This window comes from Bos indicus, chromosome 7, assembly GCF_029378745.1.
Source record: "Bos indicus isolate NIAB-ARS_2022 breed Sahiwal x Tharparkar chromosome 7, NIAB-ARS_B.indTharparkar_mat_pri_1.0, whole genome shotgun sequence".
Lineage (NCBI taxonomy): Eukaryota > Metazoa > Chordata > Mammalia > Artiodactyla > Bovidae > Bos > Bos indicus.
In genome coordinates this window covers 108,248,364-108,272,183 of record NC_091766.1, presented here as the reverse complement: position 1 = coordinate 108,272,183, position 23,820 = coordinate 108,248,364, and the positions used below count along the sequence as shown (strand labels likewise).

Genomic DNA, 23,820 nt, shown 5'->3' with positions numbered 1-23,820 from the left:
CAGATTGCCGGGAGAAATATCAGTAACCTCAGATATGCAGATGACACCACCCTTATGACGAAAGTGAAGAAGAACTAAAGAGCCTCTTGATGAAAGTCAAAGAGGAGAGTGAAAATGTTGGCTTAAAGCTCAACATCCAGAAAACTAAGGTCATGGCATCTGGTCCCATCACTTCATGGGAAATAGATGGGGAAACAGTGGAAACAGTGGCTGACTTTATTTTCTTGGGCTCCAAAATCACTGTAGATGGTGACTATAGCCATGAAATTAAGACACTTACTCCTTGGAAGGAAAGTTATGACCAACGTAGACAGCATATTAAAGAGTAGAGACATTACTTTGCCAACAAAGGTCCGTCTAGTCAAGGCTATGGTTTTTCCAGTGGTCATGTATGGATGTGAGAGTTGGGCTGTGAAGAAAGCTGAGTGCCGAAAAATTGATGCTTTTGCACTGTGGTGTTGGAGAAGACTCTTGAGAGTCCCTTGGACTGCAAGGAGATCCAACCAGTCCATCCTAACGGAACTCAGTCCTGAATATTTGTTGGAAGGACTGATATTGAAGCTGAAACTCCAATACTTTGGCCACCTCGTGCGAAGAGCTGACTCATTTGAAAAGACCCTGATGCTGGGAAAGATTGAAGGTTGGAGAAAGGGACGACAGAGGATGAGATGGTTGGATGGCATCACCGACTCGATGGACATGGGTTTAGGTAGACTCTGAGAGTTGGTGATGGACAGGGAGGCCTGGCGTGCTGCTTTTCATGGAGTCGCAGAGTCGGACATGACTGAGTGACTGAACTGAACTGAGTTAATAATTGTCTTAAGTCTAGGTTTGGAGAAAACACTTGAGCCAGAGTTTTTTAGGGGAAATGGAGAAAAGGGAGCTAGGATATAAGAGCCATTGAACAGAAAAAATGGGAAGTAAGAGGACTTAAGTGTGAGGAGTTTGTGAAGAGTCAGAGATCTATCCAGCTTAAGGGCAGGATAATACCATTAGCAGATAAAAAATCAAGAAAGGGACTTAAATAGCAGATGAATTTTGTTATACATACATAATTTTTAAAAGGAGTGTGAAAAATCTAAAAAATATTTGGTGGGGAATTAGTGGTTATGAAAGCTTAGTATGTGGTCAGGGCTGGTGATACATGTTTAAAAAGTTACCTACTTAGAGATGAGCGTTATATATATTGAGTAGCAATGATGTCAGCCAGGTGTCTACAAACTTTCTTAAAGGGTCAGATATTAATTATTTTAGGTTTTGCTGACTAAGAGGCAAAATCATATATAAAACCCATTTTTGGCTCACATACCATTAAAAAGTAAAACAGGCAGCAGGGCCAGATTTGGCTAATGAGATGCATAGTTTGCCAGTCCTCAACATAAGCGTCTTAAATAAATTGATAGTTGATCTTAGACATCCTTTTTATACTGAAATTTAGAGGTATTCCATCAGTTATTTCACTAATTGATAAAAGTTCAGAAGTTTCATATGTTATCTTTCTGGACAGGACCTTACTCTGAGAGAAATGTTTAATAATGAAGTTTGCTTTTAAGCAAGTGTGTTAAAAATTGCCACAAACTAATGTAGAAATCTTACCCTGCTTCTTAAACCAAAATTGGAGTTGGTAATTCAGCTATAAATTTGAGAAACTTCATATTCAAGGAAAGTTAGTTCAGTAAGCTCCTTTAAAACTATTTCTTTGTTCGATTTTGACACTGATACAAGTCTGAAAATGATTTACTTGATCTTAGGATATTCTTTGGACCAGAGAGGGTTTTACAGAATAGAAGCGGTTTTGGTGCATACCAGTGAAGGCCCGCCTGTTACTCGCTATGCCAGGGCTTTGTTCTGTCCTTCCCCAGGATATTTGTGACCTGCTGCCCATTGTTTTCTGAAAACTGGAAGTTGATTTTATTTCTTTTCTTCTGTTAATTTCTCAGAGCTCAGATCAGTGCTTCTCTTTGTTAATTGCGTCTTGATCTCTTGGGTTCATCTGCCTATAGAAGAAGACAATACCAATTATCACCTCCTTTCAAAAACATAAAGTTTGTTATTTTTTTGTTTTCTTAAAAGTCAGTCAGTGCCAAAAAGGTAATCTTTAAGGGAATTCTTGACCAGAATGATTGATATGACTGGAAAGAGCATTTATAATTTATATTCAACACTGTTAAGTAATATTGTAGCTTTTGGTAATATAAGATGTGGCTTCCCTGGGGGCTTGGTGGTAAGCCAAGAATCCGCCTACCAATACAGGAGACACAGGTTCGATCCCTGGGTCAGAGAGATCCCCTGGAGCAGGAAATGGCAAGCTGCTCCAATATTCTTTCCTGGGAAAACCCACAGACAGAGGAACCTTGGCGGGCGATGTCCATGGGGTTGCAGAAGAGTTGGACACGACTTAGTGACTAAACAACAGCAAATTTAAGATGACTAATGCTTCGCAAGTTGTTGAATGTAAACGAACTAACCAGTTAAATACGCATAACTAAAAGTAATTTTTCTGAAACTTTTTCATTAATTAACCCTTTTATCACTTATTTCATTCCTTATCTAAATATTCTGTTGAGATTTATTTTGTGTTCATAGTCCTACCAAAGGACTTCAGAAAAGATTTGTCAGTGCAGTTTTGAATGAATTTGAATCTTTCTCCATTGAACATGGTAATAGTGAAAATTTATTCATAGAGGATATGATATCAGTTGTCAATAGGTAATTACAAAGTTGTTGTGGATAGATCGAGTGAGTAACAACTCTCATTATATATTCCAGATACCATTTAAATTGTGATTACTGAATAAATTAAAATTTTGTTTAGAATATGTCTAAAATATAAAGAACCTATATCTAAGCACCATGGAATTAGTTACTTTAATGAAGAAAAAAATAAATTGATAATTTTATAACTTGCCATATAATATATTCATTTGAAAATGTTACATTCTGCTGAATATTTATCTCTATTTTAAAATGTGTTAAAATTGAATCGTCTCCTGATGAAACATACAGAGCATCAGTAGTCCATTCTCTACCATGATGCCCGGTTAACACTCCAGATGATAAACACACTTATAATGACAGTTTTTTTCTGTTCTAAACTTGCAGTTCAGAATGCAGTGATGGAGAATGGTCTGCTTCTTTGCCTCATCGATTTTCTGGTACAGAAAAAGATCAGTCCTCAAGCGATGAAAGCTGGGAGACTCTGCCAGGGAAAGATGAGAATGAGCCTGAACTACAGAGCGACAGCAGTGGTCCCGAAGAAGAGAACCAGGAGTTGTCTCTTCAGGAAGGGTGTGTACCAGTAGGATTTGTGATTTTTTACGTGCATTGCATGAAGTGTTACGCATCACATGCAAATGTTGGGTATGCTGTTAATCACATTTGCAAGCCCTATGTAGGACCAGTAGATCCTGCTGAATTTTGTTATGCTTTTGGTTATTTTCCAAAGAACAATTAACTTGAAAATACTGGTAATTACAGTGTCTTCTCTTGAAGTACAGTCTGTGTTTCCATTTTGCTTTATTAAAAGAAACCGTGGGCAGTTAAACGATTGTTTTGGTTAAGTCAGGTATGAGTGAATCAGAGCCACCTGCTCCTCTGGAGATGCTGACGAGGTGGAAGGGACGGCCGTCGGGGGAGTCAGTGGTTGTTCCTGGGGACACAGGCAGTTGTAAAAGCGGAAGTTTTACTGTTGCTGTCTGATTGCATTGGATGAGATCTCCAGTCAGTGGGTTGATGTTAAATATCTTTGTGTTTTCCTAACTTTAATGGGAATGCTGTAGTGCAGAGCTTGTCAAGTTTATACTCTGAAGGGCTAGATAGTGAATATTTTCAGCTTTGTGTGTCAGTCTCTATTGGAGCTGCTCAGTTCTGTTGTTGCAGTGTAAAAGTAGCCATAGGTAATATGTAAATGAATGGGTGTAGCTGTCTTCCAGTAAAATTGTTTTATGGAAACAGGTGGCAGGCTGGAAATAAGCTGTGGGCCATTGTTTACCAGCTCTTGCTCCACTAGTATTTCCTGGGTAAGAGAGACTCTGGTGTTTAGATTGATTTCATACATATACACTCATACACAAAGAATTTTTTTTGTTTTAAATCACATTAAAGAAACTTTCCCCATTTTGTATTTTATAGGTTTCTGGTAAGAATGTTTGTTGAATTTTAAAGTCTTGTTAGCACCAATGGAAATGACATAATGATTTTTCACTTTTGGCCTAGTAATCGTGAGCAGTTATTCTGTTACTCAATTTCCTAATATTCAACTACCCTTACTTCTTATAATTAGCCCAGCATGATCACATAGTCATGGTTTATTGTTGTTTTAATGAGCTGCTAGATTCTTTTTGCCAGCATTTTACACAGGATTTTTATATTGAGAGCTGTGTGAATTTTCCCTATTTGTGTGGTTTTTTTTGGTCTTGGTAAGTTTGATACTCGCTTTGCTAAAAGAGTACATAAATATATATATATTTATATACATTGTATCTCCTGGTGTTTAAATAGCTTCTTACTACTTTAAAGGCTGTTGGTATTTGTTTCTGAAACCTTTCTGGCTTGGTATTTTATTTTGAGGGAGTATTTCTTTGATAATTAAAATTTCTTTATGATGATAATTGGTTCTAATTTAGTCTCATGAAATCTATTTTGGTAAATATATTTTCTTAGGAAAAAACTATTTCAACTTGGACAAACATCAAATTTTTACTTTTCAAAAAATATAAATTTCCAGTTTGAGATTAATTCTATAAGAAAATCTAGAAATAAAAAACATTAGAAAATTTGTAAAGAAAGGAATTTACAATTGGTTTTGATAATGGTAGGTTGAGGTGTTTTTTTCCCCTCTTCCTGACTTTGATCATCTTTAATTATTATTAGTTTCAGTTCAGTTGATTTCAGTCGCTCAGTCGCGTCCGACTCTTTGTGACCCCATGGACTGCAGCACGCCAGGCCTCCCTGTCCATCACCAGCTCCTGGAGCTTGCTCAAACTCATGTCCATTGAGTCAGTGATGGCATCCAGTCGTCTCATCCTCTGCCGTCCCCTTCTCTTCCTGCCTTCAATTAGTTAGTTTGGTGCTGCTGCTAAGTCTCTTCAGTCGTGTCTGACTCTGTGCGACCCCATAGATGGCAACCCACCAGGCTCCACCATCCCTGGGATTCTCCCACTAAGTATTAAATTTTTTGTATGTAACTGGTAAAAAATTTCGTATGTAATGTTTGGTGTGTAACTATCATGCAACAAATATTTACTGAGCGTGCAGTGTGTGCCATGTGCTGAGCGTGCAGTAAGCATTGTCCTGGACCCTGGGATTGTATCAGTGAGCAAGGCCAAGCTCCTTCATGAAGCTTACGTGATGGTGGGGGTGGCAGGCAATATGTAAGATGGAAATAATTGTAAATCACAAACTGATAATTACGGTGAAGGGAATGAAACACAAATGTAATAAAGCAACTGACAGGCGCTTATATATAGAATGGTCAGGGAGGACTTCTCTTAGGAATTGACTTCTGAACTGAGTTCTAAAAGATGAGAATTGGCAGTTGAGGGAGAGCTCTCTAGAAGTAGGAATGATGAGAGCAGAGGTGCTGAAAAGGAAAGGGCATGGCATGCCAGAAGACAGCGGGGCTGAAGCAGATGAGCGACAGAGAGCAAGATGAGAGGGAGTGGGCGGGAACCAGGCTGAAGAACACACAGCAGCTGGAATTATTCAGAGAGCAATGAGAGTTTAAGTGTGGAGAATTAACTGATTTAACACACATTTTTAAAAGATCAAACAGCTTTGTGGAGATTGAATTGGAAAGGGACTAAAGTAAAAAAGAAGGTAAGAGTGAGTTAGGCTGTGAGGGGATATCTGATAGTGAGAATTTTAAAAGGTAAACAAGTTTGGGACTATTTTTGAGTTATAAATATTAGAATGAATTGGTGTATGAGATGAGGGAGAAATCAGTCAATTATGACTGGGTATTTTGAGCAGTAGGTAGACATTAATGTCATTGACTAAGATGAGGAAGCCTGGGGAGAGAATTGGAAAGTAGGAACCCCTTTATGGAATTTTAAGTGTGAGTTAGACATGCATTGTAGATGGCAGGAGACATGTGGATATTTAGCTTATAAGTTTAAGGAAAGTGTCCTGAATTGTAGTTAGATGTACAGATACATGAGCACAAACAGAGACACATAGGAAGTCATCTAGTGCTTGCATCAGTATCCTGTAATAAAAAATGCAGTAATTTGATTTTATAAAACAGAAGGCAGTTGGTGAGAAGGGCAGAGCTAATACGCTGTACAGCAGTAGTGTTTCAGTTGATGGAAAAGATCAGCATTGAAGTGTATAGTTTGGGAGAGGTCTGAAAGTTAGCTTTTGACATAAGGTAAATTTGTACGGTAAAATTTTAAGGGTAGCCATTATAAGAATAAATACAGAGTATATGTGTTAGAAACCTGTATACAAGGAAAAAAGAAACTTGAGACATGGAAAAATAACATTTAAAGTCAATCCAAATAACAATAAAGAAAGGAAAAAAAAGCCTTAAAACATGGAAGAAAAATAGAGATTAAAAAAAGCACTTGAGAAAAAGTTCTGTAACAAATATAAACTGTTTACTCTCTGCTTGTGGAAGATAAAGCTTCAAATCAGTTAGATTTTTTAAGTTAAATGTTGTTTATAAAACCCACACTTAAAGCATTAGCATACAGAAAGATTGAAAGTTAAAGGACAGAAAATCATACTTCAGGGAAATACTAACTAAAAGAAAATGGACTAATCATACTAGCATTAGCAAAGTAGACTTAAAGACAGAAAGCATTATTGGGGAGGGTGACGGTCACTACGTAATAAGTCCAATTTTCCAGTAAAATGTAGCAGGTTTAAACTTGAATGTACTTAATAAAATAGACTCAAAAGATATAAATCAAAATTTAATCAAACTAGAGAATATTGACAGATTGTCTGTCATATTAGAACAATTTTAAATACCTTTCTGAATTTCTAATTAATGGATACAAAAAATTAATTGCAGATTTGAGCAACTCATTTAAACATGGTTTAATGAACACTGCATGCTGTGGAATACAAAAACACACAAAAAGTGAACGTGTACTATAGACTGCAAAGCACAGATTAACACATTTCGAAGAATCAGTATCCTGCAGACCATTTTCTCTGACCATAATGCAATTAATTTTATAAATAAATAATACATGTATGTTATATAAAACCCCCTTTGCATTTGAAATTATCTGTCCTTCTGAAAAACCAGTAGGACAAAGAAGAAATCATTCTAGAAGTTCAAAAAGCATGCAACTCAATAATAATGAAAATACCACCAATCAAAAACTGTGGGATTATAATGAAATTGATATTTACAGGTAAATTTATAAATACTTATGTTAGAAAAAAAACAAAAGCTGAAGATGGAGTAGCTATGCATAGAAAAGGATTATTAGAATAAATAAACTAAGGTAAGATAAGAATCAGAGTGAGAGAAAATAAGAACAAAAGTCAACGTAATTAGAAAACAATAACAGTAGAGAGAATTAAAGAAGCCAGAAGCAGATACAGACAAGAAGGCATTGCACTAGGAGAATGAAGATGACACAGATGCATGATGTGGGCATGCAGATGGGGGCAGAGCTGCAAAACCAGTGAAGGTCGTATGGACCAAGAAGAACACTGTGAACTTAGATCAGTGCATTTGAAAACTTAGAAGTTGACAAATTCCTAGAAAAATAGAATTCATCACTGCCCTAAATAATATGGTAACTATTACAGATATGTAATCAGTGGTTTATAATCTTTCCATGGAGAAAACAACTGATCCAAATGGTTTTAGAGCTGAATTCTCTTAAATTCTCTCTAGACTTTCAAAGGTCATATCATACTACTCTTCAAGAGAATGAGAAAAGAACTATTTCTCCAAGTCGTTCAAATAAGGCCAGTATAACCCTAGTACCAAAAGAGTGTGTGAAGGAAATTATAAGCTTATTTAATTCATTAAAGTATACATCAGACTCCTAAACAGAATTATTGGAAATCTGAATTTGTTAAGTGTATTTTTTTAACAGGTGAAATTCAGTTACCAATTTGAGTTTATTCCAGGTATGTAAAAGTAGTTTCATGTAGAATACCTGTCAATGTTATCACCACATTAGCAAAATACAGGAGAAAATTCAAATGACAGATTCTGTAGATTTTTTTTTTCTGTAGGGGAAAAAAAAAATCACTTGTAATGTTCAGCATCTCATCATGATAAAAATTCGGAAACTAAGATCAGAACAGAATTTCCTATGAGATAGATTCCTCATAAAACCTATCTAAAAAAATAGAAATGATTTTCAATAAAGAAGCATTAAAAAAAACTTCCCCCTTAAGATCAGGAGTAAGACAAGTGTACCATTTCTATGGCCAATGAGGAGGAAGTGTTAGCATGGCAGGATGGGAGATTAATAAAAGATAACAAAGATAGAAAAGGAGAGAACCAAATTAGGAAACTGTACGTACAGTATAAGGTCTTAATGTGCAGAGTGCATAGTGAGCTAGAAATCAGGAAGCAAAACTTAGTCTGATTGTAAAATGATCAAACCTTGAGCAAATAATTCACTGAAGGGAAATATTAACGGTGAATTAAAAATATCAAAAGATGCTTAGATCATTAGCAATCAGGGAGTGTGCACTAAGAACACAAGGAGGGGGACTTCCCTGGTGGTCTTGTGGTTAGGACTCTGTGCTTCTAATGCAGGGAGTGCAGGTTCAGTCCCTGGTCGGGGCACTAAGATCCCACATGCTGTGTGGTGCAGCCAAAAAATAACAACAAAAAAAGGGGTCACAAGGGGGCGTCTTCTTTTAATCACCTATTGTATCAGCAGCGTCGGGTGTTTTGGAGGATGTGAATCAGTTCCTACACACTGCTTGTTGAGGTGGATATTATTACCCAAGTATTAATAAGAAAAATTAATGTATTCATACATAGAGTATTACACAGCAGAGGTAATGAATGAGCCATAGTTACATATAGAAACATGGATGAATCTTAAAGATAGAATGCTGAGAGAGAATAACCATTCCTGGGAAAATGTGTATCATACCTATTTCATAAAGTTTAAAAACAGGCAGTAGTAAATATCTTAAGTATAAAAAAATAGTGAAAACATCTTTCAGAAGCAATGGAATGAAAACAGCATTAACATGATGGTACTTTGGCATCTGGTCCCATCACTTCATGGGAAATAGATGGGGAAACAGTGGAAACAGTGTCAGACTTTATTTTTTGGGGCTCCAAAATCACTGCAGATGGTGACTGCAGCCATGAAATTAAAAGACGCTTACTCCTTGGAAGGAAAGTTATGACCAACCTAGATAGCATACTGAAAAGCAGAGACATTACTTTGCCAACAAAGGTTCGTCTAGTCAAGGCTATGGTTTTTCCAGTGGTCATGTATGGATGTGAGAGTTGGACTGTGAAGAAGGCTGAGCGCCGAAGAATTGATGCCTTTGAACTGTGGTGTTGGAGAAGACTCTTGAGAGTCCCTTGGACTGCAAGAAGATCCAACCAGTCCATTCTGAAGGAGATCAGCCCTGGGATTTCTTTGGAAGGAATAATGCTAAAGCTGAAACTCCAGTACTTTGGCCACCTCATGCGAAGAGTTGACTCATTGGAAAAGACTCTGATGCTGGGAGGGATTGGGGGCAGGAGGAGAAGGGGACGACAGAGGATGAGATAGCTGGATGGCATCACTGACTCTATCTATGGTCATGAGTCTGAGTGAACTCCGGGAGTTGGTGATGGACAGGGAGGCCCGGCATGCCGTGATTCATGGGGTCGCAAAGAGTCGAACACGACTGAGCGACTAAACTGAACTGAACTTTGCTCTGGAGTGTCAGGCGAAGGGGATAGAGAAAGTATAGAACACAAGGTATGTGCTAGTCAGTGCTGATGTTCTAGTTCCTGGCTTGGGTGGCTGGCTCTGATTGTTCAATATAATATACTATATAACTAAAATAGGTTGTATATATTTTGCATTTGGAAAAAAAAAGGAATTAAAAAATAAAGGGAATTGAAGACGAGGAAATGGAGATACCCAGTTCTTTACAAAAAGGAAGAGATTCCACGTGGATTTTAGGCCTAGAAAAGGGTTGTCCTCACCCCTAAAAACCTAGAAGCATGATTGTTTGCTTATAGAATGTTCAAGGAGAAAGTAACTTACTGATGATTAGAGCAAAGGTAAGTGAGATTCTTGAGAAGATGATCCAGAGCTCAGGAAGAGGGCCTCTAGGATCAGAGACTCCTGCATTGTAGCTCTGGGGAGGCAACAGCTGGTCCTGGGTACTTCTGGTGTCCTGTTGTTCAATTTTTTTTTTTTTTTTTAAGATCAAAATTCCTTTTGTTACACTGTCAGGCCAACTCCGTCCAACCACAGTGCCACTCTTCTAGCCTGATCGATCTTGTTAAATGGTGAATGGCCTTTGTGTAACATGTTGAGAGCATATGCCACATAGCACTTATTTTCTGTTTCTGCAGCTGTTTTGTAATGAGTTGTGAAAGAGAGAAACAAATGTTTAAACAAAATATGTAGCCAAGGATTATTTATAAAGTTGAAAGAGTATTAATGACATTATCATTTAGATTCAGAATAATTTTTGTTAGTTTTCTTCTTTGAATTAAAAAAACTCATAAATTAATATTTCTTGTACTGAATAATTTTCAACCGTGTATTTGAGTTTTATGTTAGATATCTGAATTACAGCGTAACAGTCATTTTGATAGCCGTATAATAAAAAGAAATGTACTTCTTGTAGGTGTATATTGAAATAACAGACATTTCCAAGGACTATTCTAGGCTTAATCTCTAAATTATTTGACTTTTAAAATATTTATTTTTCAAGGGTTTATTATTATATTTGCAACACAGAGAGAGAACCTATTAAGTGTCAAGCACATGTTACAGGGAGTAAGGCTCTAATGTGTGCACTGGGCTCAGTCGCTCAGGCATGTCTGACTCTGTGACCCCATGGACAGAAGTCCACCAGGCTCCCCTGTCCATTGGATTCCCCAGGCAGAAACACTGCAGTGGGTTGCCATGCCCTCCTCAAGGGTAATGAGGAGACACAACAACGTGTTATGCCCTTGAGAAGCTGCCAGTCTAGGGGGAGGCAAGTGAGTCCCAGGAGAGTTAGAGGACACTGTGCCAGGTACTCTCAGAAAGCTGAGAAGAGAGGTCTGCTGTGCAGGGATTTTTAGTTTGATCTGTACTTTAAAACTGTTTGAGGCTTAATTTTACTGAAACTAAATTATGCACAAGAAAGCATGTACTGTCTTTATGTATTAGACATTAAAACTTTAACAAAATAAGCATATTTTGGTATGCTCATTTCTCTCGTTTTATTAGACTGAATCATATAAGTATGTTATTATGAAGTGTAGTTGAGGAGCAGAAATTAAACATTTATGGATTTAGGTATAGAAGGAGATAGTTTCTTTATATTTAAAATGTGTTGTTTCTTATATGTGGGCATTGTCTACATCTCTTTCATAAATGTTTTTATCCCTAAAGTTAAATTTGCATGTTACAATGAATAGAGTTCTAATTAGCTGTTTTTCAAGTTGAGATACATAAATTGTTGTACAACATTTCTCATCTTAAACCCAAACTAAAATGAAACTTTGCTACGACTATATTATTTAACCTCCTTTTGGTATACTAAAAGGTATTTTTTGTCAAATAAAATGAATAAGAAAATTCTAACAGTATAATTGTCTTATTTGTAAATTTGAAAGTAGCTTTTGTTCAGTGTTTGCAGCCTTGAAATGCCGTTTTTTCTTATGTATTGTAATTATTAATTTTCCTCAGTTTGGTCTTCATGTCCAAGTTCTTTGTGTTTTGGCTTTTCCATGAGCATTTTCTTCAGTGTGTATGTTGTGAAATTTAGCAATCAGTTTATCTTTGGCTTCAAAATTTTGCATCATGTTTAGAACAACACTGAGATTTTTGTGGAAATTTCTCTTGTGGTTCTTCTAGTACTTGTGTTTTTTAGAGATATTGAAGGCAGGCATGCATTTTTATAAAATAGATCTGGAATTTATTTAAGGCTAAATAATGACATCAAAATGTAACGTCCCTCCCTCCCCCATGTGTGTTCCCAGTTGTCTCAGTGTCATTTATCAAGTGCTCTTTTCCCCTACTTTCATTTTTCTTCTTTTCTTTATCTGTGTCGTTGATTTGTCTACCGCTGTTTCTGTTAGCTTATTTTCTAGTGGAAGAATGACTAATAGTAAATAAGAAAATGATAAGTAAAAGGAAGGTCTATAAGGAAAATAAGCAGAATGCTGTATCAGCAGTGGCTGGTGAGCTGCTTAAAATGAGTGGTCACGCAGGCTTCCCTTGAAGCAGCGACAGTGTCTATGGTCTGAGCAGCAGGCAGGGGAGTGGCCGTGCACATGCCTGGTGGAAAGCGCCTTTCACGTGGAGGGGGTGTCCGCAAGGCGGGCTGAGCTCCACAGCTCCAGGAGGGGAGAGAGCAGCGGGAGAGCAATGAAGGGGTCGGGGTGGCATGCCCAGAGGCGGGCTCCTGCTTTGCAGGGTTTGTAGGCCAGGCTGAGCAAAGTGGCCTTACTGTAACTGAGGGGAGCTACTCAAGATTGGGACTTAACGATTCAGATTACCTAGGGTGAGTTTTTCTTACTTTTCTCCTGCAAAAAGAAAATAGTGAGAGTATAGATAATATATATCAAATAAACAGATTCACATCTAAAGAAGGCAGATTTTTTAGAATCATGTAAGTACCAAGAATTTAGAATTCAAATGAAGTATCTACTTGCACTAAGAGAGCTCTTTAAAGAAAAAATTTATGATATGTTTTAAAATCATAATATTTTTTCTTCCATGAAAATGTTTGCATTAGGGAACAAACATCCTTGGAAGAGGGAGAAATTCCTTGGTTACAGTATAATGAAGTCAATGAAAGCAGCAGTGATGAAGGGAATGAGCCCGCTAATGAATTTGCACAGCCAGAAGCTTTCATGTTGGACGGTAACAATAACCTTGAGGATGACTCCAGTGTGAGTGAAGACTTGGATGTGGACTGGAGGTATGTAGCACAGTGCGTACCGTGCTCACTGTTGACTGAGTAGAATTCGTTCATGATTCTAAATTATGAAAACTGCATCTCTGATACCTAAGAAATATTTTGATTTTTCTCATCTGTCAGTCTTCCTCTCCTTCCAAGCTCATTTCAGATATTGCTTCCTACATGAACTCTAGTCATTGACCTCTTCCTTCTTTGACCATTAACTCTACGGATGCTTACCTTGTATCCTAGTTATTTACATACTTGTTTGAGGTTTCTGACTTTTAAATTTGGTGTTAAGAAATTTTTTATGACAAATATATATTGTGTGTTCTGATCCCCTTAATATAGCACTTAATATAACCCTGTAAAAAATAAAAGTCCATGATGAATACTACTTGAAACCTGTGATTGAATCAGAAGAATCAAGACTGTAGTTTTCCTTCTGTATTTGCAAAATGTAGTTGTACCTTCCCAGAGATGTTGAATGGATTAAATTTACTTGATGCTGCAAAGAATAGTGAGCTTCAAATAAAAGTAACATATACATTAAATGGATTATAGAATTGTTACTGCTTGTGATAGAATGATCAGAATTTATCTATTTTGGTTTATAAACTTAGACTTTTTTTTCAAGTGTGCACAGCCCTCTGGAATAATGACTGAGATGTAGAGAGAATGTTTGTTCCAGCTACTCTGTTTTTGTTACTTTTTCTGGAAACAATTATGGCTTGATACTACCCTTATTTTCTTCTCTGCACAGATATATTTTTAAGAATTTGTCTTATTTTTCCAGTTAAAATTCCATTACAGAAAATTTAGAAAAATAAGGTAAGGAAAGCTCATTCAGACCCCTGGTGATATGTTTTTAAGGCCTCCTTTGTGCCTTCAGTCTCTCTTTCTGAATGTTTTTCTTTGTACTTCTCTAAATTGTTCCAGACACGAAGCAGTGTCTCCATGATTCTCCTCGCTGACCCTTTTCTCCCTCCCTAGGGGAAGAGTCAGAGCAGACCTCAGTGACCTGTTACAGGAGCAGAAGTGGGGTTTCCTCACAGCCACACAGTTAGTTTGAAATTCATCCTACAGGCTCTCTTCTGAGACCTGTTTTCTGTCTTCCCGAGCAGAATGGAATCAATGGCCTCACCTGGTCCTCGTCTTGACCTTGAGCACCCCCTTTGCTTCTCCCCTCCTTCAGGTCTGCCCACTCCCCTCTTACTGAGCTTGCTCACCCTGACTTTTTTCCTGATGACATTATGCACAGTCATTTCTGACAGTGCTCAGCAGGATTGTCTATTCAGCATCATCTGAGCATGTTGGGAGACACTTATGGTTTCATGTGAGAAATACTGTATAAATGCTCCATCCTACAGAAGCATGAAAATTTACTTGATTATTTCCTTATTGAAATAGTGCAGTAAAATTTTCACCAATAAAACTTGATCTGTACATCAGATTGTTTCTTTAGGACAGATTAATAAGAGATGGTATTACTAACGTGATATTTTTTAAGATCTTGATATATATATTTCTAAATAACCTTCAAAAAAGGTTTCCCATAAAAATTTGAAGAGATGATTGAGGTCTTTATTGAAAGCTTCTAATTCATTGACGACTGTTCTGGATATGGCTGTTGTATTAAGAGGATATGGCTGTTGTATTAAGAGGATATGGCTGTTGTATGAAGCTTGTGAAGACATTACTGATTGCTCCCAAGTTGTGAAGCTTCAAAGTAGTTTGTTTTTTTCTAATATGGAAACCAATTTGCTACTGCTGCTGCTAAGTCGCTTCAGTCGTGTCCGACTCTGTGTGACTCCATAGACGGCAGCCCACCGGGCTCCCCCGTCCCTGGGATTCTTCAGGCAAGAACACTGGAGTGGGTTGCCATTTCCTTCTCCAGTGCATGAAGGTGAAAAGTGAAAGTGAAGTCGCTCAGTCGTTCCCGACTCTTAGCGACCCCATGGACTGCAGCCTACCAGGCTCCTCTGTCCATGGATTTTCCAGCAAGAGTACTGGAGTGGGGTGCCATTGCCTTCTCCAGGAAACCAATTTAGCCTTGATTTTTAAGACAAAATTTTTGAAGTTACTGCTTTTAATTTTGTCTAAATATGGCAACACCTCATTATTTGCTTTGGTGGTATTCTGTTCGATTTATGTGGTAGTAGCTAAATGTTGATAAGGTAAAAATATGGTTTGATTTTCACATTAAAATAGCATGTCATTTTGGCGTCTTAAACGAATGGCCATGGTGAACAGCAGCAATTCTTATGTAACTCCAAAATTTAACGTTTGTTTTTTTTTTTTTCTTTTCAGTTTTGCCTCTGCATAGAAAAAAAAATTAAAGTCTTTGGTTTTTTATTATAGCTTAAAGGAAAATGGAAAAAATCCTCTATCAAAAGTTGCTTGCTTGTTTGTTAATGTTCATTAAGTCACAGAAATGCTATAGGATAACCAGAGACTCTTTCATGGATTTGTGTGGTAGGAGTTGATGTGCAAAAAACATAGATTTTAGATTTAGACACATCCCAAATGTACCATTTATTCTTTGATAACAGTTTAAGCTTTCTCTTGGTTAGAAATTGGGTTACCATTATTATTTTTTAATAATTATCAACCTAATAAGAAATTGGGATGATAATTAACCTAATTAGATTGTGAGAAATTAATTCTTTATGGCTATGGTTTAAGAGTAGAATTTTTAAAACTCTTGAAATTATTTCAGACTTACAGAAAAACGGAAGACAGTAGTACAGAAAATTCCCATATACCTTTCACTAAGATTCTGTAAATATTAACATTTACCACGTTCATGTTGCCATTCTTTCCTTTATTTATATTTTTTTCTGACGCATTTAGTAAGTTGCAAACATGATTGCCTCTTTACTTATGAATCACCTAGAATGAATTTCATTAAAACGGGAAGATTTTCTTATACAGTAACATTATAAAAATCAGAAAATCAACACTAATACAAGTACTATTCTAATCTACAGACCTGTTCAAATATCTATAATTGTCCCACTAATGCCATTAGAGAAATTTTTTCTGATGCAATCTAAGATATATTACTTAACATGTTTTCTTTAATTTCTTTTAATCTGAAACATTTCCTCAGTCTTAGTTTTTTATGAATTTGGTATTTTTAAAAGTACAGGCAGCTTATTTTGTAGAATGACTTGTCGGGAGCCACGTTAGGCATTACTGACAAAATGGAGGCACCCAACCCCCTCTCCTCATCCCACAGGCACAGTTCTGGGATGAAGGAGTTAGGTTTTGTGAGTCTGACTTGTTCTTTCCTTTCTTCGGTTAAGTTGGCTGGAAAGAATGTTAAGGTGCTTATTGTTCTTGAGAGAAGCATGAGAAAGCACAAAGCCTTCTGCACTTGTGCCCAGAAAATAATCTATAAAGTAACCATTGACATTTGTTCAAGGATCTTTACAAAGAATGTTCCAGGATGAGCACGTAGGCTGCAGCTTGAGGCCGTGGGAAGGATTGTTATCTGAGACCTGTTTGTGAGGGGAGTGTTTATGGCAAAGAAAGTTTGCTGAGTTTAGGGTTTAAGAATAATTAAGAATAGCTAGAAGCCTTTTTAGGAGATAGTGAGCTTAGGATACTAGGGGCAAGCAGGATTTAGAAAGATAAGAAATAAACTGAGGGATGTGGTATGCAGCCCAGACATAAGCATGAGTTACAATGTAATCACAAGTAAACATCATTCTGAGAATCCCTGAAGCAGGAACTCTGTTTGAAGGGCAACAATGAAATAATAAATCTGGGTGAGGTGGAACTGAAAGTGTCAAACCTCTGACCTAATGCTTTTGTCAAAGTATAAAAGAAGACCTGATGCTTGAAATAAACATGTAGCCCCATACCTCAAGTCAGAGGCTACATCATTCTTCACCAATGCTGCTCATCCCTTCAAGGCTGATTCCCTGACTGCTGGAGCTGGACTCCGGCAATGACTCTTAGGTTCATTTTGTCTGATGACATAGTTAGGTGTGAGTTGCACGGCGTTAGCAGGCAGACCATAGGAGCAGGGTTCTGTTCTCAGTGCGTGTCAGAAGGCACATGGTGTCGAATCGTCCCGTGATGGCCTTCATCCTGATCACTTGGTGAAGGTTCTCTCTCAGAGTTCATCACCATTTTTACCTTTATAGTTAAATGAGCATTGAGTGGGAAGACAACCTGTTTCCTCCCAAACTACTTGTTTTAATGTCCTTGGTGCTTCTTATCTGAGACAGTTGTTACCATGGTGTTTACCAAGTAAACAATACTGGAATTTTTAATGTTCACTGATCGTTCTTCAGTTACCAGATTACAAGCAAATTATGCTCTGAGTGTCTAGATTTGTTTAGCTTAGACAAGAAAAGAATTATTAGGGGATAATTAATTCTTATCATTTGAAAGAGGAAAGGGGACATAGTTTGTGTTGCTTCAGCAGGCAGAACTACAGCACTTAATTCATATATTTCAAACTTCTAATGAGGGTTCTCCTATACCACATGCACCTGCTTAGAAAGCTGTGTGTTTCCTGCATGGAGGAAGTGGTTCTGCTGTTTCTTGAATGCCTAATCTGGTGCCATCTCTGCACAGCACCTGTGTGCATTTACTCATCTAATTTGTTTTATAGATAAACAGTAACAACCCAATAAAAATTTCATATTGTTTAACAATAATTCAGTTGAATGTGACATTAAATTCCTGTCTGACTCCAAGATTCTTCCTCTCTGCCCTATATCTCACTGATAGATGAAGGAGTTAATAGTGCAAAGAAGGTTGGATTCAGTAATCTAAGTTTTAATTCTAATTCTAAAATCTGTGATTGTATGAAAATGCCCATTCCTTTTGTACCATATGATGTCTGGTGATTTCTAGATACTGCCAAGCTTTAATACATTCTTCATAGAAATACTTAAGATATTTGATATAGATTTGTCATTTTAATGGAGGCACATCATAACTATTCTGAGCTAGCATAAGTCACTGGGTGTTACTCACTGTGATAGTCAGTTTCTGATAAGAATGTGGAGGTCAACAGAAGCTTGTCTTTAACTAGACAAAATAAGCCCAGTTTTAGAGATGTTGAATTCGAGGTGGTAGGAGTTCATTGAGGTAAAGTGCCCCACAGAAAACTAAAAATATAGGTCAAGAACTCAAGAGAGAGTTTGGAATTAGGTAGAGGCTTAGGAATTATCTGCAGAAAGGATAATCGAAGGGATGGAATTCCAGCGGAACAAGATTTAGAAAGATGACTGAGGATATCTTATGTTTTCTGAATCTTGAAGTATTTAGTATTTCTAAGAACTAGAGGAAAGGGAGGAATCTGTGTATATATAAAGATGGAGGGGAGAAGATGAGAACCAGATTAAGACATAACATTTTCTTCAAGTGGCTTACAACCTTCAGAGTAACAGAAGTGAGCAGTTAAGAGCTCAGATCTTTTTCAAACTGAATGATAAGGGAGAAACCCTAGTCCTTAGAAAAATAGAAGAGAAATTCATGAGAAAAACTTGAGAAAATAAAGTATTCTTAAGCCAGAGTGATTAAGCAGTACAAGGTAAGAGAAGAAAAAGAGGCTTTGACCAGTGATGGAATTAAAATAGATGGAGTAATTCTTATCATGTTCTCACCAAAATTCAAATTGGAAACCAAAATAAAGGGGAAAGACATGGGAAAGAATTAGTAGATAAAAAGTATTACCTTTATCCCAGCCATACACGGTTCCCAGAACTAGAACTAGAAACAGCAGAGAATTTTCTTACAAACTTTGTGCATTGAGTGTGGCAGCCTGTTAGGGATGGGAATGGTATCTTAACTCCTTACACCCAGCATTTAATTTCCTGTTGGGTTCTTCTCGCCCCTCACCCCGTAAGGTTATATTAAAATACTGTAAGGTTTTCTGCTTGTGTGTTTATTGGCTTGTCAGTATGCTGATGTATAATTATGTCTTCACCATTAAGATTTCCCAAATCACGCTTGTACTTTTTTTTTTTTTCCCCAGCTTGTTTGATGGCTTCGCAGATGGACTCGGAGTTGCTGAAGCTATTTCTTACGTGGATCCTCAGTTCCTCACTTACATGGCACTGGAAGAGCGTTTAGCCCAGGCTATGGAGGTATTTTAGTGCTCTGGTACCCATACATGGTACATGGTGGGTGGGATGCACAGTGATAAAAATTAAAGATTTTACTAAACTGCTTTCAAGAAAAGGTGAATAATTTTCTTGCCAATATAATAACAATTACTGAGTAGTGGTTCAGTGTGTATATATAAATTATACTTGACATCCTGCCCATTTGCCTGAAATTACAGTATTTTCCAATATCTACTGCAGAATATAGTATTTGTTTTGTTTACATTTAGGAAATACACTTCTTCTATTGAATTATACAGGTCTGTGAATCTGAATATTTTTTATACACATACACACAAGTATATTTGTTAAATGAAATTAAAGATATCTAAAGATACATTTCAAATTACTTCCCTTTTTTGGTTCGTATGGCTTCTGAATCTATCTGGCTGCTTAATGCAGTTGGAAAATTCACTCCCCTCGTCCCCACACGCGTGCACAGGCTCACACACATGCACACTGTGTGCCTCTTTGTCTTGCCTTCTTTGCCTTGTTTGACCAAAACACAAACAGCTCTTCAAAATCGTATTTGCCTGTGGTTGAAAGCCCAAGCTTTTTCACGTTTGGGAACTTGCATTGCACCAGTGAATGTCATTGTTAAGGAGTCTTTTAAACACTGTCTCCATGGTGATTTCCAGTGGAGGAATGGTAATTACACGAATGAGTCAAAAAGAGGACTTTCAGGAACACTGTTATGGTATCTTATCTTGAAACCCCATGAGACTAGATTTGAAAAGTAGGAAATAGAGACAGACCTGTTCACCTGCACACGACGCACACACGCATGTGCACACACAGGTTCCCTCTGCTTTGGCGTCACTGAGGTGTGTGTTGTCGTCCACGGAGATATTGCTCTTAGTTACTCTTTATAGTGTATGTTTTTCTCAAAGTGATTATGGGAGAAATACTGTGCATCGTGGTGCTCGTTTTGAAATGTATAGAAATGCCCCATCACTGTGTTGGTAGTGTACTAGTGAACTAATACACTGTTGTAGGTCAGTTATACATTGAAAACAAACTCAGGAAAAGAGATGAGGTTTGTGGTTACTAGAGGCTAGGGGTTGTGGGGAAGCAGGAATTGGATGAAGGCAGTCAGAAGCATAAACTCCCAGTTACACAATACATGTGGAGAAGGCAATGGCACCCCACTCCAGTACTCTTGCCTGGAGAATCCCGTTGGATGGAGAAGCCTGGTGGGCTGCAGTCCATGGGGTCGCTAAGAGTCGGACACGACTGAGCGACATCACTTTCACTTTTCACCTTCATGCATTGGAGAAGGAAATGGCAACCCACTCCAGTGTTCTTGCCTGGAGAATCCCAGGGATGGGGGAGCCTGGTGGGCTGCCGTCTCTGGGGTCGCACAGAGTTGGACACGACTGAAGCAACTTAGCAGCAGCAGCAACACACAATAAATGACTACTGGAGATGTGATGTACAACATGATAAATGTAGTTAACACTGCTTATACTGACATTATATGTGAAAATTGTTAAGAGGGTAAATCTTAAGATTTCTCATCACAAGGAAATAATTTTTTTCTGTTTCTTTAATTTTTCATCTATTGAGATGATGGGTGTTGACTAGACTTGTTGAGATAATGGTTTCATAATGTTATCTCTGTCAAATCATCATGCTATATACATCAGATTTACATGGTACTATATATCAATTATATTGCAGTAAAACTGGAAGAGGGGGAAATACTATATACTAGAAGAAAAGTTAGAACATCATGAGACAGAATTATATATTCTTAGGACTTTTCCCAGGTTATATAACTTGCCTTGCCAAATTCTGACACGGAAATACTGGCACAGCATGATAACCTGCATCAGAAATAGAATACGTAAAGATTAAAGATTACTAACTTCGTTGAGTTAAACAAATTTTAAGTGACCACATGGAATATATCAGTATTGGAGTCTGGTTTTGCAGTGCTTAAATAGTTTTTTCCCATTATGCTAGTGGTTTATGATCTCCTACAATGTGGTAATATCTTTAGAAAGAAGTTTTGAAAATTAAAAACTTAATTATTTGTTATTAATGAGAAATGTGACATTTGGCATCTTGAAAGAAGAGCCAGAGAGGCTTGTCACTAGGGTCATGCTGGGTAAAGGCAGTAGCTGCGCAGCAAAGACATGAGGCGGGAAAGAGCATCGCACACCCAGGGAGCTTAGACTCTCTCACTGCCGCCCTCTGCTTTCAGGGAAGCCCCGTGGCTGCACACTCTCAGTCGTTCTTACCCATCCGTCCTCCTGGTTCATTCAGATCAACGGCGTTAAGTGTCTCCCTTCTCCCCACAGCATAACCGCTTCTTCAGATCGAGTGCTCAGCTTTGTTTTATTTGGAGTTGACTGAGACATGTTTCACTCCTAGAGAACCAGCACACTTCCTTCTTCCTGTCAGTCTCGAGAAATCTCTGCTTTCCTAGGTCTAGCGTGCACTTACTTAATCATTTTGAAAAATGAACTGATATAATGTATAATGGAGGATTTTTCCTTTTAGGTTTAACATTAACATTTTGTAAATAAGTGAAAAACAAGTATGAATAACAAGCAAACTGAGTGCTTTGCTTTTGTTTTTGTTGCTTAGCAACCCTGTCTCTTTTTGGCAGTGGTTGTTTTCATTTCTGTTATTTTTCCAATACTAGACTGACCTTTCTTTTTGCGTAGTAGCTATTGGTTAATACATTGGCAATAAACATTTGCCTCGTATCTTTCTCAGATTTGAGTGAGAAATAGAGCAAAATACTTAAAATTTTTAACTGTTTGAAACCGTGGTATTAAAACTTTTTACTTAGTCTCCCCAAAATTTAAGCATTCCTTTGTACATCTTGACATTGACATCTAAAGACTTTTAGCATAAAACCTAAGTAATATTATTTAACCTATTATACCAGTTTGCAGTAAAAATATCTTCAGGAATTTAAATATAAAAAAAAAAAACTGATGTAGATTGAGTTAAAGTTGTTGTGGTAGCTATTGATCAAGAACAAACTTACATACAAATTTTATATATAATTACTTAAACATAAAGTAAACTTTCATTAGAAATGCATCTCTTAATGACATGGAGGCTTTTTTTTCCTTTCTGATTGAGTGAATTTATTTATAGAGTGAGACGTAAGTCAGTATGAATTTTATTTCAGTTTTTCATCTTTATGAATGAAGGTTGAGAAACCTTATTCAGATAAATCAATTGGTAGGGATGGAAGGAGTTTATCATAGCATTGTCACTGAATTCTTCTAAGGTATTTGCCAAAATCCCCAAAACTTGTTGAGAGCCTCCTTCAGTTTTTTTTTTTTGAAAGTGGAAAATTGGAAGTCCTCCACAAAGGTTTGTTATTCAGTTATTATAGTTTAGTTTGACCCCAGTATTTCAGATTGCCCCTCTGAATGGGAAAGAAGTATGCTTTTATTTATAAAGTGGAAAAAAAGGTGAGTATAAAAAAGGAATGTAGAGTAGGAGAGCCAGCATGATACTGTGATTGGAGGTGCATTGTTAGGCAGATTCCTTTGAAGAAAGATTACATAAGAAAGTTAATGGAAATTTGGTCTTTTAAGACTCTCCATACCCATAAGCCCTGAGGAAAATCCTCACATATTTACAGAGCACTTCATATACCCTGGGGTGTAGGCCTTAGAAAGGTGGTAGATGAGATAAACGCAGAGACTTTTGAGTTAGAGTGACTCTTTTAGGCAGTGTGACCTTGGATAGTTGACTTAACCTCTTTAAGTTGTAGGTCCTCATCTACAAAATGGGAAAAACAAAGTTTTGCACTTAGAAAAATACCTGGTATCGTCATAAGCTCTCAGTAAATGGCTGTATTCAAAGATGCCTTCAGATGATCAGCCAGCCAAATGGTAATCATCTAACATCATGAATTAGTGGTAATCACTAATCTGGAATTACTGGTCATTCAAAGTCCATAATAAATGATTTGGTATAAGTCTCCATTCTTTAAAAGCTAAATTATTTTATTCTTTAGAAACTAGATTCTGTGCTGACAAAGGATTGTGCTGCTTTAAGGCTGTTTAGGCCATCTAGTTGCGTTTCTGATACTTGGGCTAACATTTGAATATATATTGTACTAAGGTGTAGACAGACTTTTTTGGATTTTCGTAGCAGTGGCTGTAAAGTGGTCTTTCTTGCACTTGTTGCTTATAAGTGACCCCAGATCATCTTAAATATATGTAAGTGCCAAGACAATAAATTGTTTTTACATATATTGAAATTTACAGATGAGTTCTTACAGAGTTTACCTTGAGAAGTAGATAGGGAATTGAAGGACATTCATGACTGCAGCTGTAGTTACTCATGAGAAAGAAGGGACAAGTAACAGGCTCTTACTTTCCATTTCCCTATTTCTTTATGGGAAAGTTTTAATATAAAGAGAGCTCATCTGTGCTACACATAAACAAAAAGAAGGGATTCTATTTATAGGAAGATCCATTTGGGGAGGTTATTCAGGTTAACTATGGTTTAATACACGTTTGTGTCACTGGGTTCATTATTCCTTTCTGATGACTGCAATTTGTAGTGCTAATAAATACCTGAAATTTCAATATGTGTAAAAACCACTGTAACAAGGGATTAGAATGAAAAGGGAGAGTTTAGTAACAAAGATCGTTCT

At 37.2% G+C, this 23,820-nt stretch overlaps 1 protein-coding gene across 1 annotated transcript in view; it reads left to right on the top strand.

Moving 5' to 3' along the window:
- Positions 1–23,820, top strand: part of PJA2 (praja ring finger ubiquitin ligase 2) — a 73,005-nt gene that overhangs the window by 36,006 nt on the left and 13,179 nt on the right. Inside the window, exons 5-7 of the mRNA XM_019965502.2 lie at positions 3,103–3,288; positions 12,895–13,080; positions 19,058–19,169. Coding sequence (XP_019821061.1) covers positions 3,103–3,288; positions 12,895–13,080; positions 19,058–19,169 — 484 coding nt within the window. The remainder of the gene's footprint in view (positions 1–3,102; positions 3,289–12,894; positions 13,081–19,057; positions 19,170–23,820) is intronic.